The sequence below is a fragment of the Lagenorhynchus albirostris genome, chromosome 1, assembly GCF_949774975.1.
Source record: "Lagenorhynchus albirostris chromosome 1, mLagAlb1.1, whole genome shotgun sequence".
NCBI classification, from domain to species: domain Eukaryota; kingdom Metazoa; phylum Chordata; class Mammalia; order Artiodactyla; family Delphinidae; genus Lagenorhynchus; species Lagenorhynchus albirostris.
The window spans coordinates 186,011,010-186,026,263 of NC_083095.1; the positions used below are offsets into that span (position 1 = coordinate 186,011,010).

A 15,254-nucleotide genomic window follows, 5' to 3' on the forward strand; every position below is an offset into this window, starting at 1 on the left:
ATAGAGGAGCAAAGATAAAAATTACATGTGACTTCTCCCCAGAAACATGCAAGCAAGAAGAGAGTAGAGTGAAATATTTAAAGTGTTGAGAGAAAAAAACGCCACCAACCTAGAATTCTTTACCCTATAAAATTATCCTTCAAAATCGAAGGAGAAACAAACACTTTCTCAAACAAAAATTTAGGAACTTATTGACAACAGGCCTGCCTTGCAAGAAATGTTAAAAATAGTTCTTTAGAGAGAAGGAAAATGATATAGGTCAGAAACTCAGATCTACCTAAAGAGAGAAAGAGTACTTAGGAAGGAAAAAGTGAGGGTAAAGTTAAAACTTTTATTCTTCTTGTCCTTAATCTAACATGTAAGAGTTAGATGGGATCTCTTGAGAAGTGTGTACAATGGCCCCCAAACTGTCTGCCTGAAAGATGGGAGGCTGGATGCTTACCCAACGGTTCTCATCCCTCAAACAGCAGTTGAAGGTGGTCCTGAGGCTCCTTATCCCCAAACACCTCCAGGCTGCACTGGTATCACTGCTACACTCACCTGCTTCAGTGCATTATTCTTACCTAGGACACTTTAATGGCTTTTGACCTCAAGTTTCTTTTCTATTACAACTCATTCTAGCCATTGCTAAAGACTGAAGTACTTAAAGTGTCATTTTTCAATGTAAGACATATTATCTTTTTCTGTTAGTTTCCTAATAAAGTACCAATTATTTGACATGCTATTCAAGGCCCTTTATTATCTGGCCCAAATCTTACTTTTGTTGACTCTCTCCATTTATGCTCCCACCACTTTGGACCAGATCACTTCCCAAACTGCCTTTTCTTATTTTTAAGTTTTTGCTCGTGCTCTGTTCCTCTTCTGGAATGCCTTCTCCATATCACCCCTTAACAATCATGCCTATATCTTAAGACTCTACTTAACCAATACTTCCCCCATGAAGCTTTGAACACTTTAGCCAGGAGTACTTTCTCTTTTAAACTCGTTCATTATAGTATTTTAACCGTCTTAAAACTCTTCTCACATGCTATCTTGTATTAGTTAATTGTTAGATACTTTGTCTCCATGATTGCATTGTTTCTTAAGGGCATGGATTTTGTCAAAATCGTATAAATGTGTCATTTATAACTAATATCTAATGATTGCCACTAGGTGCTATTCACAATGCTAACTGCCTTATATATATTTTCTAACTTAACATCCACAACACCTTTTTATTATTTATTTATCTAATTTTTACTGGAGTATAGTTGCTTTACAATGTTGTGTTCGTTTCTGCTGTACAGCAAAGTGAATCAGCTATACGAACACATATATCCCCAATTTTTTGGGTTTCCTTCCCAATTTAGGTCACCAAAGAGCATCGAGTAGAGTTCCCTGTGCTATACAATAGGTTCTCATTAGTTCTCTATTTTTCATGTGGTAGCGCAACACCCCTTTAAAGGGGGAACGATTAACAGGCAGTGTTATATCCATTTTTACCAATGACGACTAGAGCGTGAGGAAGCTCAGTTACTTGTCAGGGTTACACAGTCAGCCAGTACCACAGCTAGAATTTAAACTCGGGCACATGAGAGCAGGATCTTTGTTTAATTCAGTCAAAACCCAGAAGAGCGCCAGGCACATGAAAGGCACCCAATAAGTATCTGTTGAGTAAGGTAATAAATTGTATTTCCAAAGCACAGTCTTCTTGAATATCATATAACCAGTAAATAGTCTACTATTATCATCTTTAAAAAATGGAGAAAATTGGTAGTTGTTCTCAACATTAGCTGAATAATATTAATGTTGCCCAAATACCTGTTGTTGACAAGTAAAATGTGAAAATGCTAAGTTACAAAATATAGGTTGAAAAATAAAAATTGATTTGTTGATTTCAAGTAATAAACATGGTTTGAAATGTAATATAGTGTATGGGAATATGGCAATCTGTAGAATTCACTGCTTTACAAGTCTTATCTTGACAACCTAGCAGCCACGAGTGCACCTAGTATCCAGATCTTGGTTTCTAAATACAATCCTTCAGTAAGAGGAACTAGAGCTCTTTGAAGAACGGTCGATTCCAGGGCTGGGGCAGGGCAAATACAAAATGAGCTTGCAGTATCTTGCGGTGTCAGAAAGTAAGGAATATGCTCATAAAAGAATAGGGAATGGTGAAAAAACACAGGAACCAAATGGCAGGAATTCCCAATGGCCAAATATAAGACAATTTAAGCAACCAAGCTAAATAAATACAGTAATGGATTATAGCCCATAAAACATACACAAGTCCACAAAGATATAAAAAATAGAATAAATAAGTAAACAGGTAGAAGAGACATCTTTTTCTTATTTTAGAACTGAAATTAATAAGTGTAGAAGGAATGATGGAAATAGAAAATCACAATGACACAGTAATAATGGTTGTAGGCGAGAATCACCAATGGGTGCTAAGATTAGTGGGCAAAAGTATGATGAGAAATAGGATATTTACATAGTGTCATGGTATCTCTCCAAAGATAATTATTATGCAAAGGGGAAAGTAGTAACTTTACAGTGGCAAACCCGGTTCATAGACATCACTGCAAGCAAGTGATCAGAGTGTAAAAGGACAACAGACATCATCTTCTGCTGTGATACACTGGGAAGGGCATAGCATTTGTGTGGTACTTTTGCCAAAAATACATAACCTCAATCTAATCATGAACAAACATCAGGCAAACCTAAATGCAGAGACATTCTTCAAAATGTCTCACCATATTCTTCAAAAGTGCCAAAGTGGTGACAGCACAGAAGGATCAAGTGGTCGCAGATGGGAGGAGACTGAGGAGATGTGACAGCCAAATGCAGTGTGGGATCCTGGGTGCGATTCTGGACTAGGAAAAGAGCACTAGTGGAACAAATGGGGAAATTCTATTCGAATTTCTAATAGGTCTATAGATTAGCCAATAGCCAATTCACTATGGCTGTACAAGATGTTAATATTAAGAGAGACTGGGTGAAGGGTTTACAGGACTCTCTGTACTAACTTTTCAACTTCTCTGTCAGTTAAAAATTATTTTCAAGAAAAAGTTAAGGAGAAATCTTGTATGGTTTTATTAAATCCTGAGTTTTTTTCCAAAGATGGAGCCTTAATAATCTACCCAATATTACAGAGAAATCTGGGAGGCAGTAAGTCTAGATCTTGGATTATAGAATCAGAGTTTAGAGTTTTAAAAGCCCCTTGGAGAAGCATTCCGTACATCCACATCACTTTCAGGTGAGGAAAGCAAGGCCCAGGGAGGCTGAGTTACTAAAGTTTTGGTTCTAGAACTCAAGTCTTTGATCTATCCATTCATTTTTACTTCTACTTTACAACATTGCTGGATTCAAGTCCAAGAACTCTTTCAGTTCATTTAATTAATTCAATTTAGTCTAATTTCATAAGGTATTTTTACAAGAAATGTAATATTCTAATGTCTAATGTGTTTATAATGAAATTATGAAAATCTTGCTCAAGAAGAACAATGTTTTGCTTTTCATAAAACCTTGAGTAGCACTCTGAGAAGTAATAATAAACTTTGACTATAAGATTTGAACTTAGTTCAATAAACTTCAAATCAGTTTCAAGGAGCTCAGGGTTTGATTAAAATGCATTATTCCCTTTGGTTAAAGCCACCCTTTGATTTCTTCTCGCGTGTAGGTTCTCTCTTGCTTGTAGGTTCTCTCTTGCTTGGTTGTTTGCTTATACACACACACACAGCGCATTCATTAAAACATGATAGGTCACTTTATGTCATTTGGTACAATTGTCTGAGATGGCTTCATGATATAATCATTGCCTATTAGGGGCCATAGCAAGGCAATGGTAGTCTTGGCATTCAGCCCATGTTTTCCTCCAGTTTTTATTGCCTGTTAAGATTTCTATTCCTCAACAATACCTGCACTTACCCCCTTCCACCCTGCAATGTCTGGGCTATGCGTTTAACAGATGGCCTTGTTGTACAATCAACTTTAGTGGGATTAGACTGGATCATTGCATTTTAGAGATTCTTCCTTATCACAGCTGTTTCTTCTCTGAAATGCTATCACTCAAATAATGTATGCAAGGTACTCCTCTGGTCAACCCTAGTTTTCCAGAAAGCACCAACACAGAAACCTGAACACATCTGTATTTTTTTCTTTTAGAAAAAGAGGATTTGGGTGCCAGAAATGAGAGTTCTTATGACTGCTATTTATGTATGTGTGTGACGACAATACTTATTGGAAAAAGTCTAAAAAATTACTGAGTGGTTAAGCTAGATGTTAGGAAAATTACTCCAAATATTTCTACGGTAGAACCTCTGTGTCTCTAGAGCTGAAACTCCCTGTGTTGGTCCATTAAACTCTACTTTTCTCAGGTACCTGGGACCAAACTTCCAGAGTCATTTTCACCATCACTGCTCCCCACTCCTACCTCCTCCACGTTCCATTAGAGCCAGTCATTACCAAGCATTGCCTATTTCCTAGTTACATGATTTCGTCAGTTCCTTCCTCTTAGCTGCCATCGTCATCACCCTAGTTTGGCCCCAGTTGATATGAAATGAAACATCCTTAAATGCCTACGGGGCTGAGGGAAGAGAGTATTTTCCATCTTTGGTACCCAGTAGATCACAGTAGTGAGATACGGGAGAAGTCCCTTATGCTTCATCTCCCACTTAGGGGCAGAAGTAGGATGGGCTGAGTGGTGGAATTACATCATAGCAGGGCAGCAACCTCATCATATGAGCAGAAGCTTCTAGTGAGGGTCCAGAAACAGGAATCTGATGACTGGTTCTCAACCTGGCAGAGTCCCAGTAGTTATGTTCTTATTCTCATATTCCTATTTGTCAGGGGCAGGGGAAGCAAAGGTAGTAGTGTAAATTAAGATTGGGGACCATGGACATTGAATAAGCAAAAGAAAATAATATCAACTAGTGTAATAATATCAACTAAGAAAAAGAATACCTCCAAAATATAGTCTTGTTTTAAGACTTGATTGAAGAGCTACCATTTATTAAACTGTACTCTATACAATCTCATATTAAACACCTCACCTCATTTCATATTATATAAACAATCTCATTTCATCTTTATACCAACATATTATTATTTGAATTTACCGATAAGGAAATTGCAGTTCAGAAAGGTTAAGGAATTGTTTTACTCTTACACAGCTAGAAAGCAGTGAAGTCAAGTTTTAAACCTGCGCCATCCATCTCCAGAATCCTAGAATGCAGTTTTTCAACATCTTACGTGGCCCAGCATGTCTGGGAAGTAAAGTAGCTTTGATTCTGTTTATGTTAGTCAAACAGGTTTTCTTTCCTATTCTAAGCCATTTTACAACATTTTGTAAAAATCCTCTCCCAACCTAGAAAGTGCTAGTACACACAGTCCAGTGATTATTATTTGCCCCATAATACCAGATAACGAATTGGAAGCTCAGAGAAATCAATTAACTTGTCCACTGCCATACAGCTTATCAGTGACAGATGGGAATCTGAACCTGGGCAGTCTGATTTCCTTTCCCCTTCACAGCCACTCTGCCAACTTTAATACGGTTATATTGATATTGGTTTGATGTTTCCCAAAAAGAAGTAGAGTGTCATCCAGATTTACCCTATATACTCTCCTGCTGTGTGTGTCCACACACATACACACACACACACACACACACACACATACATATAAGTGTGAGTGTACCTATGGACATAGGAGAGAGATTCAGAAATAATATTCCAAGGAATATGAACTACATTTATCTTCTATGCAGTGGCTGGCATGCTTTGGACTCTTAATGCTCAGGAGTATGCTGTAATTGCAATAATGTCAGCAATATAATTGGCCTCATGCCTGATTTTGCCAGCATTCTTTTCTTTTGCTCAGACAAGAAGACTTAAGTGTCTGGTCCTGCCCAAACACAGAGCACCTGTAACTTGCAGAACAGATCATGTGACAAAGGGTAAACGTCCATCAAACCACCTTTGCATGTCTGTGCTTTTGATTATTTTCAAGGTACTAAGTGATCTGATTTCTAGTCAGTCTGGGGGGGGATGAAACAGCTGTAATTCACAATTAATATATATATCGAACATCACGGTCAACCTTAGTCTTTCTCCCCGTGAAAGGCAGCGGGCTTGTGTCAAGAACATGTAAAGAGTACATGCTGCTCTCTAACGAATGGGGCAATGTGTGTGCCCCGCCATTATCATAGGTAGGTTTCACAGCAGCCTTGCCCAGAAATGGGTCAGTGGCAGGCAGTGTGGACCAGAGGAAGCACCTAAAATGAGGGAAAATTGTTCACCTCAGGAATGGGAAAAACAACCCCATCAAAAGCCATCACTTTGGATACGCACACTTTTTCAAGTGTGTTCCACTCCATAACAACTCCGAGTGGTTTGACGCATTTCAGTTCAGAATTTCAAATCTGTTATTGGCTTTTGTGTTTGTTTTCTCCTGAATTCTGCAGGTAGATAAAGTGACAAGTTTGAAATTTTGTTTCTGTTCTATTTAGAATGGAGGACCTGAAACAGGGCCACTGAGAGCCCACACCATGCCTGTGTGTGAATTTAAAGGTGCATCTGCTCATCCCAAGGGAAGGGAACCACCTGGTAAGCGAACCTGCCCCCTACCTGCCCCTGGTGGGACACAACCTGTACATCATTGGCTGCAGCCTGGGTCACGAAATTAGCTCCGGTTCTGGAAGTATGTCAGGGGCTGTGCAGGTGCCTGTACATGGAGCTTACAGAGACTGTGCATTTTCCTCAGCTAATTCATTTAATTAGGGCCAAATAATTACAAAATTTCTGAAGTCCAACAATATTTTTTTCATGATATACTTTTAAAATTTACAAGCATAATGTTCAGCAACGTGCTTGAATTTTTTCAAGCGTTACATTATTATATTCCAAAATAAGTCTTGCATTTAAAGACAAACATTACAATGCTCATTCTTTGTTATAATTCTCTGTCTTTCTCACCTAGAATATTAACTCTGGGAAGGCAGTGACTGTGTCTGCCTTGTCACAGCCCAGTGTCCAGCACATAGTAAATACTACTACATATTTTTTAAATGAAGGAAGGAATTTCTTATTTTTCTTTTCGACCTTGAAACTAAAGGGACAAATATAAAATTTCTGATGAGCAGTTTAAAAATCATTTTTATTCCTTCATTTAAAAATAAAATTTTTTCTTTTAAAGTACTTTCTTCACTTCTTGCTACAATGCTTATTTCCTAGGGCCATTTTGTTTTGTTTGATAGGGGAGTCATAATGGGTACCTCTTGGGATACCTGCACAGTCCACAAGTCAACTCCGACTTTCTTTGGAAAACGTCACTCACCCTTTGCATTGGAGCCTATGAGCTTTCCTTCCCCGGGACTTAGGACTGAGATAAATTATACACAGTCTCTTTGTGAGCGAGTACAACTGAAACGTGCAAGTGCTGGCGCTGAAACAGCACCGTGTGCTCAGAGAAATACAGTCTGCTGCGAGAGAAAAGCGTAGAGAGAGACCAGAAGAAGGAAGTCCTGACAGTCTTAGATCCCAGTCAGTCCCTTCCAAGGTCTGGCAGAATCCCTGTCCTCAGGTTCCCTTGAGTTACTTCTGTAGCCTTCATGTAAATAGCTCCTCTTATGGCTTAAGCCAGGTTAACTGGGTCAGTTCCTAACAAATGTGATAATATATTTTAAATAAAAAGTAAGTGAAGCATTGTTTTTGATGCAAAGATACCTTCCAGGAAATGTAGAGCAGTGCAAGAAAAATTGAATAGTTTCAATGGGGCTTCCTTAACATCGCCAGATGAGGCAAGAGCAGGTGGTATACCCTAGCATCACCACACAGAGGCAGTCTGGAGGAAAGAGCTTCAGGTTGGTTTGACGGCCGGGCAAAGAATAAATGAAATGCCAGAGCTCAGCTAATAGGTTCTTGCCAAAACAGAACTTCGCGCATCTGTCTGCTCTGAGCACGGGAGCCAGGCAAAAGGACGCTAGGGCAGTGTTTCTCAGAGTAGGGTCCTGGGTAAAAATACAAATCCCTGAACCCCATTCCAAACCTGGCAAATCAGAATATCTGAGCGGGTGCCATGCATTCAGCCTTTATTAATAGGCACAGTGGGCAACTGGTATGCACACTGTCTCGGAGCTTTCTACTCAGGATGTGGTGTGAAGACCAGTAGGGATGGTGTCACCAGGGAACTTCCTGGAAGTGAGGGGTCTTTCCCACCCACCTGACCTACAGAGCCGTGATCTGCATTTGAACAAGATGACCAGGTGATCGAGATGTTCATTAAAGTGGGGGAAACCTTGCTCGAGATCATGAGTTCCCTGCTTGGTTGTACACTGGAACGACCCAGGTCACTTAAACACATTACTGTGGTCTGAGTTTTACCCCCCAGAGAGTTTGAATTAACTGGTCTGGAGGGTGACCTGCGCATAAGCACTTTTAAAAGTTCCCCTAAATGATTCTGATGTGTAGCCAAGATTGAGAACCATTGCTTAACAGGGATGACTAGATACATCCTAGAAGAAGGCATTCAATTTGTTGAATGGATTTCGAAACTCATGGACGGGACCATAGTCTGAAGACAGATTTCTTTTGATTTGAAGGAGCAGGAGCCCAGAGGGAAAGAAAGTTCCAGAAAGAGCTGGTTTGGAAAATCATAAGAGAGACCACAGAGGAGGAGAACTCAGAGTTTACAAAATGAACTATGGAGTCTAGAAAGCATGCCACCCAATAACCTTTGGGGGAAAAGAGGGCTTTTGCTACTTCTTAAGAAAAACCCAAGAAGACTGCAACCCTCTTAGGTGCTGGAGTAACAGATGCCTAGGTGGAAAATTAGCAATGGCTAAAGGAATAATCTAGGATAAGCATAAAGGCAATCTCAGAGACCTGAACACCCCAACCTGCGAGTCCCAATCGTGGCACAGAAGCATTTGCTGAGAGTGAACCAGAAGAGGCCAAAATAGAACAGGGAGGACCCAGGACATGCGGAACTTTTGAGCAGTGGCCATTACGCAGACCATTGGATTAATCACCGAAGCTTGAGCAACATGTCAGTGACCCTGAGAGACTGAGCTGTCCTTCCGCCAGAGGCCAGCAAGTACAGATGACGTGCTTGGTCCAGCACCCCTTTCTCCGTCCTGGACAAAAGGCACCCCCTTTGCTACTCTATTCCTTGGGAGAGTTGCTGCAGAGGGAGGAAAGAGGGAGTCTTGAATCCAAATGAATACTTACCCAAGTGACATTAAATCTGAATCTAGAAGTGACTGCAAGATTGAGGTTTTCCACCGTAGGAGAAATGGAGGCTTGAGAGCTAAATGGGATTCGCTTATAGAAAAATGAGGAACGTTCCACGTCTAGTTCCTGAATTATGCCTGCAAATTTCAAATCTGCTACACGAGCTAGTAGGATCTAGTCACCTGCCCATAAGGCAGTTTTCCTCACATTAAGTCCCCGGGACTTGGTATCAAGATAAAAAGGCTTCTTTGAATGGCACTCTTTTTGCAAGAAAATGAGGATGAGGGGAAATGTTGCACGATCATGAAGCACAAGACACCTATATCTGAGAGGCAGAACTGGGACCAGAACTCAGGTCTACTGTCTAAGATGCACTGATGAACTCTGAAAGCCTCAAGGCTATCTTGAGGTTAAGAAATCAACGAAGTGTCATAATGGTCCTGTCTTAGTAAAGAGCATTTACTCTTCACACAGACGGATACACTGCATTAACGTCATTCATTACTGTAAAGTGAATCAGCCTCAGTGGATAAAGTTATTGACTAGTGAATGGCCTCAAATGACCATTTTCTGATTGTTAAGAAGGGCTGAAAAAATGTAGTTAAGAGATGACCAATTACTGACACTGTACTTACTTCCTCTGTTCTCTGTCTCACTCCTTTACCCCCCTCCCTGGAGGGAATATTCTTTGAGAGAAAACTTGTTTCATGTTTCTCTCCTTCCTGGCCCTTATTTAGAAGACTTCAAAGGAAATCACTAGACTTTGACTATGTGATTGATACATCCTATATTTCCCTCACCTTGTGGAAGGCATGGCCATTCTCTGTCAGTTCCCTGGTACTAAGGGAAGACTATGAAGGGCATAAGGAATAGCAATAACTTTCTAAAATAACTGTTTCTCAGGACTTCCCTGGTGGCACAGTGGTTGGGAATCCATCTGCCAATGCAGGGGGCACGGGTTCGATCCCTGGTCTGGGAAGATCCCACATGCCGCGGAGCAACTAAGCCCGTGTGCCACAACTACTAAGCCTGCGCTCTACAGCCTACGAGCCACAACTACTGAGCCCACGTGCCACAACTACTGAAGCCCACGTGCCTAGAACCTGTGCTCTGCAACAAGAGAAGCCACTGCAATGAGAAGCCCGTGCACCACAACGAAGAGTAGCCCCCGCTCACTTCAACTAGAGAAAGCCCGTGCAGTGATGAAGACCCAACACAGCCAAAAATTTAAAAAATAAATTTAAAAAGTAAAATAACTGTTTCTTTAAAATTGTGACCCAGGAATTGAATTTCATGAATCATCCTGACATAGTTTGGGAAGAAATCACATAGGGGAGCTAATTGTGGATTATTTAAAAGTGAATATATTATGTATGAGACTCCCCTCCCCCAAAGAAAACCTAACCAATCCTTGATTAGGCTAGTGCAATATAACCCAGGAAAATGAATTTCACTAGATGCTCTTGCAATTGCCACAAGGAGGACCCATTCATATACAATATAATTCTAAATCCGCTTTGAGCCCACTACAACATCTATGTTAGTGCCATTGAAAATTCCTGGCAAATTTATAAGAATATGTTGCAGTATCCTTTTTGCCTAATCCTGGAGGGGAAGAGAAAGTCAAAGGATTGAAATTAGTGATGTATATTTAGGCAGTCAGCTTATCGGAGTGATGCCCCAAACCAGCAAATGCTCTACGTATGGAAAATACTCAATTAGGGGAGGGCTGATGGAAAGAGACAAGGTCTCAATAAAGGGTTGAAGCTGTCAGTGAACTATTAATGATTTCTAACTATTTCTTGAAACCATCTTAAAATAACCAACATAAAAGGGAAAATTGAACCACAAAACCAAGAAGTCTAATGTTGCCTGTTAACAACCCCGATTATTGAAACAATCCTTTAAGACAAATCTATATTTTCATACAGCGTACATTAAACATGAATGATCTCACTGGGCTGTATGGATCTCCACTGAATCCTCACTGTGAATTAAGCATTCAAAAATTGGTAATGATCTGTATCACAAACCAGTTCTTTATGCTTTGCTTTAAAAGTCATTCTATCTTCGGAAAACCCCCAGACGTGGCTGGAAACTATTTATGTTCCAAAACCATGAGCTCATGACAGAAATGCTGAGGTGCATAAGTCAGTTCATAGGAGCTGTGAGCTCAACAGGGAATTATGGGGTTAACATTAATTGCTCTGAAAAGTTATCTGATGCAGGCTGTCGTTGTCAATGGAGACCAGATTACTGAGGAGTTTCAAATAACAAACTTTTGTTGCAAAGTTGCTAAGTTTTATGTCCAATGCAGTTTTTAAAAAGCCATCTTGCTTTTTAAACTTCCTCTCTTGACAGGAAAAGGAGTATTTGTTTTGTCTGTCTTCAGAGTCTCATGAAAGTTGCTTTGGAATGGTACCCAAAGAACCCGTGTGATGGGCAAGCTTGGCCTTAACCTGTACAAGAGAACTGCTTAAACATGATGCATCGTCCAGAGAATAGCTCTTTCTAGGAAGCAGACTCTGTTGTAGGAAAAGAAAGAAGAACTTACCTGGGTAATCATTCTTGTCTATGTCAGAATCTCCTCTTAAAGTAAAGCCGAATCCAGAAGGGACAGCCTGTGAGGCCCACGCTCCTTGCAGAATTTGGGAAGCCTTGGCGTTTAAGCCATTCTTGTTACCGTTGTAAATGAGCACTTTGCCTCTTTGGTCCTTGCCTGCAAAGGGCGCACCGATGGCAATGTCTACAAACAGAGACACACAATTTTTAAATAAAGAAGAGTATTTTAGAAAGAGAAATAAGTACAATCGAAGAGCAGTACCAAACAGCCCAAAGGGCTTCTTAAGTTTTTCCATGAAACTCTGTAGTACTGCAACAAGAGGAAATTATTTGTTGTCTTTCATCCATCCAAGAAATATTTATCGAGTGCCTATAATGTGTTGGGCACAGTGGCTTCAACGGCGAACCAGACACTGCTTTTCAAAAGTTTATATTCTGGTGCAGGGAATAGACAATTTGAATAAAGAAATAATCAAGAAAAGATAGAAAGTGACAAATGCTATGAAGAGAATCTTAAAAATACTGATGTGATGGAGAGTGATTGGATTGTTATTTTAGATGAAGTGGTCAGACAAGGTGTCTCTAAGGCTGATCTTGAAACTGAAATCTGGGGACAAGATGGAACTGACCACGTGGAATCAGAAGGAAGAGCATTCCAGGCAGAACGAATGACTGTGCAAAGGCCCAAGGATGCAAGGAGCTTGGCCCACCTGAAGAGCAGCCAGAAGGTGATCTACGTGGGAGCTTAGTGAGTAATAGGGAAGAGCTGAGTCAGATTAATGGGCTGCGTGGACCAGATGAGGCACCTTTGCAGAGTACTTAAGAGTTTCTTGTTAAAAGCGATAAACAGGGCTTCCCTGGTGGCGCAGTGGTTGAGAGTCCGCCTGCTGATGCAGGGGATGCGGGTTCGTGCCCCGGTCCGGGAAGATCCCACATGCCGCGGAGCGGCTGGGCCCGTGAGCCATGGCCGCTGAGCCTGCGCGTCCGGAGCCTGTGCTCTGCAATGGGAGAGGCCGCGACGGTGAGAGGCCCGCATACCGCAAAAAAATAAAAAATTAAAAAAAAACCTCTTTCACAAATATTATATCCTTGAATGATTACATCATCCCATGATGTAGGCAAGACCCGTTTCATAGTTGAGGACTCTGGGAAACCGAGAGAGAACCCTATTGCCTTTCTCCCTGTTAAACATAGCAGTGAATGAAAACTACCTTCCATATATTGTGTTCATCAGGATTGCTCTAAACAGTACACCTAACTACTTAGGTTTACATGAAAAAGAGCGCCAATAGCACAGTAACATAACAGCCCGAGCTGCGGACGATGGTATGTGTCCTCATTTTGTCATTCACCCATTTGTAGTTGTTCCTAAGTCTGATAAGACTGAATGAATTGTAAACTGATTTTCACTACATAACAAGGATCATAAATCCACTTTCACTTAACAGGTAAGGATAAACTGTCAAAAAACTCAGATCGTTGTGGAAAATAAAGATATTGTCATATGGTAGGTGGAAAGGGGTACTTCCTTCACATCCTCTGAGTCAGTGAATTTATATCTGTCCCCTGGTTATATCTCATTTTGGCATCATTTTAAGGACACCAAGGCTCAGAGAGGCAAAACCCCTCTTAGGTTGTTAGAAATGTTTCTCTTAGCTCTTAAAAGTATCATTAAGGGTTTGAGAGAAAAGACAAATAGAAGAGATGATGAAAAAGATGACTACACAGATAATTTAGCATTATTTCTTTCATTTGGTGCTCAGGAATAGGGCAGTTTTTGAAAGCAACAAATCAGTTCAAGATGAACTTGTCTCTTTTTTAAAAAGTTTCCCTGGAACCATGAGCTTTTAGTATGCATTTATGTCTTATGGTACTTTAAAAGTTACTAACTATACATTGCTGAGATGTGTTTTTTCAAGGAAATCATAAAAGTACGTGACCAGTTGCTGAAGGTATTAATGAATACTTTGATTTGATGGGAATACTCTCTAGGCTATTTTGTTGGAGCAAATTCCTGTTACTCCCTGGAACTTCAAGAAACCCAGTCTACCTTGGTTCTTAACTTAAAGGTCCTGAAAATGTATGCAAAATTTTGTGTGAGCTGGCATGTTTTTCTGAGGAGAGGGTGCTTCGAAGGCATTCATAAATTCCTAACTTAAAGAACCACAAACCTAAACTAAGAATTTAACACTGCTTAACAACGAACATTGAAGGTGACTTTAAGCTGAAGTTGAGAGATCAATTACAATTCAGCATAACCTGTACGTAAGCCGTATGAGTTACTCAGATGGCAATACACTTGCTAATATATCAACATGTATTTATTTGTTTTGACTCTGTACATATAGTACATTCTCTAGGTCTCTTCAGGTCATAAATCTATACGTCAATTTTAAAAATAATTGCTGTTTGTTTAGAGCTGTCACATGACACCCTAAATCAACATGAGAAAATATCCATGTAACATCTATGTTAGCCAAAACTAAAGTTTAAATTGCCTTGAGATTTTGGATAGTTTATTAAAGACCAATCAGAAGAACTGTACCACACACACCACTGTGAAGTCTCTTGTTTCCGTCATGCAACAGTAACATGAAATTGTGGCACATAAGTAATTTCCATGCATTGGTGTAAATTACCATTGTATCCATCTTGGTTCAGGTCTCCTAAATGTGCCAAAGCACTACCGAATCTCCCGAAAACGTCAGTGCCTGCGAGGATCTGCGGATTTCTGAAGACCAGCACGTTCACTTGCAAGTACAGGTAAACTTGCCCTACTTCTCTGGGGTTGCTCTCAAATTCACGTTCCATAAAGAGAGGTGCCCCGATCAATATGTCATCCATTCTGCAGGGAACGAAGAAAGAGGTCAGCACAGACATGAGATGCTGTTGGGTAGATTTCTAGTCAACTAGATTAGTACATTTCTACTGGTATCTTTCCTTTTCCAAGGGATATCTTACAACTGTCATATTTCTTTCATTGCTTTGTTATGTCTATGGAATAGAATGCTGTAAGAAAATAAGAGTTGTTAAATTATCACACTGAACTTTTTAGCTATGCTAAAAATTACTACTTTAAGAAAACCACAGCTATTTCACCCTTTTCAGCTCTTTGGTGCATTTCCAGAAAATGTACTTACACAAGTAAAACGTATCAGAAAGACCAAAATAGGTTTTTCTAAACATGGATGAGAATTTGTCTACAATTTAGTTAACTATACATTTATATTATGCAGTTTTCTTGCAGTAATAAGGTTTAAAATAAAGTCTGTCCTCCTCTTTTCTCTTGTTACCTCCATTCAAATAAAACAGAGGCCAGAGAAGGTTCTCATACTGGCTAGAAAGCTAGAAAACAAAATTTTCCTCCCAAATGCGAATTTATAGTTTTTCTTTGTAGATGTAGATATTATAGCAGACAACCAGTAGATAATTTTTCAGGCTGAAAAAATTTCAAGAAAGAGATAGCAATTGGATTGCTAC

At 40.0% G+C, this 15,254-nt stretch overlaps 1 protein-coding gene across 1 annotated transcript in view; it reads right to left on the reverse strand.

Moving 5' to 3' along the window:
* The window catches only part of ITGA8 (integrin subunit alpha 8), a 181,171-nt gene that overhangs the window by 109,462 nt on the left and 56,455 nt on the right, over positions 1 to 15,254 (reverse strand). Inside the window, exons 12-13 of the mRNA XM_060162498.1 lie at positions 14,414 to 14,619; positions 11,767 to 11,958 (exon numbers count right to left, since the gene is read on the reverse strand). Of these exons, the coding sequence (XP_060018481.1) occupies positions 11,767 to 11,958; positions 14,414 to 14,619 (398 nt within the window). The remainder of the gene's footprint in view (positions 1 to 11,766; positions 11,959 to 14,413; positions 14,620 to 15,254) is intronic.